General features: G+C 40.6%; 1 protein-coding gene across 1 annotated transcript; it reads right to left on the bottom strand.

Moving 5' to 3' along the window:
* Positions 1 to 814: 814 nt before the first annotated feature.
* Positions 815 to 2,662, bottom strand: LOC107491918 (AAA-ATPase At2g46620). The gene has a single exon (XM_016112844.3). The coding sequence runs from the start codon at positions 2,534 to 2,536 to the stop codon at positions 1,106 to 1,108; it is 1,431 nt and encodes a 476-aa protein (XP_015968330.1). The 5' UTR covers positions 2,537 to 2,662; the 3' UTR covers positions 815 to 1,105.
* Positions 2,663 to 2,899: the final 237 nt, after the last annotated feature.

Below are 2,899 nucleotides of genomic sequence, written 5' to 3'. Positions count from 1 at the left end.
TTTTTTTTAAATTTAAATAAAATATTAAAAAGTAAAAACGAATAAGAATAAAAATTTAAATTTTGTGTGTTAATTCAAATTTAAAAAAATTTGAATTTTTATAAACTTATAAATTTAAAACGAAATAATAAATTATTTTTAAAATTTTATTAAAAATTATCATTTGATTCATTATTATTTAAATAATCATTATAAAAACTTTTAATGTTCTAAAACTTGAATTTAAAAAAAGATAACCCATAAAATCATCAAAGCGTTTACATAAAATTCAGTATTTATTCACGTGAATTACCCGATTTAATCACTTGGATACCCGGATATGTCCTTATACAAAGATGTTTGACAAAAGTCTGTTTTCCTTGTCAGTTAACTTTCCTCGCCATCTTAAAATAAGACTTAACTAAGTTTTTTAGTACACCTTATGCTTTCCATTGGAGATACAAATGTATAACATAGTAGCCAGATTTAAAATAATCTTTTTGACTGTCTTTAAGTATCTAAGGGGCAACAGATTTGTTTACTTATTGTCAAGCTCGAGCACCCCACTACTTCGTATTATATCATGTGCTGTAAATGTTGACGGAGATATAAATGTATTAATGAACCGAAATAATCATTTATGAGCATTTTATGGAATGATAAACCACAATATAATGCATTACTGTGAGAGTGAGATAACAGTAATTAATTTCTGTAGGACTTGAGCATCATCGTATAAATATGATTTGACATACATAAAAGACTCTTTATAGAATGGTAAAACGCGATATGTATTTTCTGAAAACAGAAAAAATATGATTTCAAAGAGAGAGAATAACGCAAAGAAAGAAAACATTTCAACTATAAATAAGAGCAGATTCGCAAATCACCAAAATGAGGGAAAAAAACTATACAGTGTATGTATAGTTTGCTTTTGCCTAATATATGCAATTAACCATCTATTTCTAGTTATTTACATTCCCATGAGAGACAATCCCACTGAAGAGAGCATATCTATCCACCATCATGTATCCAATCAATAAATCATAAATGTATAAGCTAAGCTGGCTTATCTAAGAAGAAAAGAAGAGCATCCTTCGCCTAAGCAAACCAGTGGTGACACGTGTCATCTCAAGGGGCTGGGCATTGAGCTGGTGTTGGAGGAGGGGGATCTTCTGGTATTCTTCAACCTGAAAAAGCCGTACAATTTACGCAAATCCTTAACCGTGTGGAGACCCTCACCACACATAACAGCGTCAGGTTCGTCCACGTCATCCTCCCCTGTATGCCGTACGATCGGACTCCCGGACCCTCTCCCATCGCCGTCCGTTTGTAAGGCGGTGATCACCGATTTGATGGCCCGACTCGGTGAGTTTCGGTTAGCGATCATCAACTCGCCGATCTCGGCGGGGCTGAGACTCGCACCGTTCTGGAAAATCTCTTGAACCTGAGGGAACAGCTTGTGCTCCTTCACTCCAAGGTAGTTATTCGCCATCGTCTTGAACGCCGTGAAATCGCACAAGGGAAAGTGGATGTGAACGTCGATCCGACCCGGCCGAAGAAGGTTCGGGTCCACGTGTTCCTTGCTGTTCATCGTGAACACCATCACCTTCTCCTCGCCGCAGCACGAGCTCACTACTCCGTCCATAAAGTTCAGCATCCCTGAAGGGCTCACCGCCGTGGATTTCTCCGCCAGGAACCGGTCGAGGTCCTCCACCACCACCACTGATTTCGGCGTCGTCTGTAGTAGGAGCAGTTTCAGATCCGAATCGCTGGGAACCTTGGAGAGGTCGATGTCATACACGTCGTAGCGAAGGAAATTGGCCATGGCAGCGACGAAGCTCGATTTTCCGGTTCCGGAAGGACCGTATAAGAGGAAGCTCCGTTTCCACACTCGGCCAAGCCGGTTGTAGTACTGCTTCGCCCTGAGGAACGATTCGAGGTCGGATTTCACCCGGTTCTTGAGATCGGACTCCATGGCAAGGGTTTCAAAGGTGCAGGGGTGGGTAAAGGGAACTGATCTCCACCTTCCTCCTCCCTGTGCAGCGGCAGCGGTGTTCATGAATAGCCGCAGATCGCGGTTCCCTTGCTGCTCAATATCGTCGGCGACGGCGTGAATGTGTTGAAGGTAGGGGCGGAGGATTCGGCGTTTGTCCACTTTTCTTATCTTGAGAACGAAGGCTCTGGCGCGATTGAATTGGGGATTCTGATCAGCACCGTCGTCGGCGTCGGTTTGGTTGTGCCAGAAGACGGTGGCTCCGAGAAAACGGTCCTGAATGGTTTGGTTGGGGCCGAGGCAGAGAAGGATGTCATTATGCTTCTTGCCAGTAAGGAGTGTTGTGAAATCAGAGTCTTCGATGGAAGCGAGAGAATGCAAGTAGAGGGAGACCTTCCTGTAGAGATGATTCTCCTGCAAGGTTGTGTGGTTGTGCTGTGGGACCTTCAAGAACTGGTACACGTGGAACCAGTCTTCCACGCCCCTCCATAGCTTCTTGGAGAAGGAGAAGAAGAGGAACAGAACGGCGAGGGCTACGAAGAGTATGACCATTGCAGGCATGGAGGAATTCAATTCAGAAATAATGAAACCATTTTGGATAATTGAGAGAGAGATGGGTGCCGTTTTGTTAGAGAAGCTGATACGCCCTGCGTGTTCAATGCTCAGCTACCAAACAACTACTTGGAGAATTTATAAGTATTATTTAAATATTTATAACTATTATTTTTACTTCAAAATATTTTTATAGAAATAATTAGGTTGTCTTTCTCAAAACCAATTTTTTGGCCACTTTCAACCAAACACATCACTGGTATTGTAATTTTATTAATTTGACTATATATCCTTAAAATTAATTTTTAAAAGGATAGCTTTAATTATTTTAAATAAAATTCATAATTCGTTTTTCAAATATAAATGAAAAAA

This window comes from Arachis duranensis, chromosome 6 (assembly GCF_000817695.3).
Source record: "Arachis duranensis cultivar V14167 chromosome 6, aradu.V14167.gnm2.J7QH, whole genome shotgun sequence".
Taxonomy (NCBI): domain Eukaryota; kingdom Viridiplantae; phylum Streptophyta; class Magnoliopsida; order Fabales; family Fabaceae; genus Arachis; species Arachis duranensis.
This window is presented reverse-complemented; position numbering and strand designations above follow the sequence as displayed.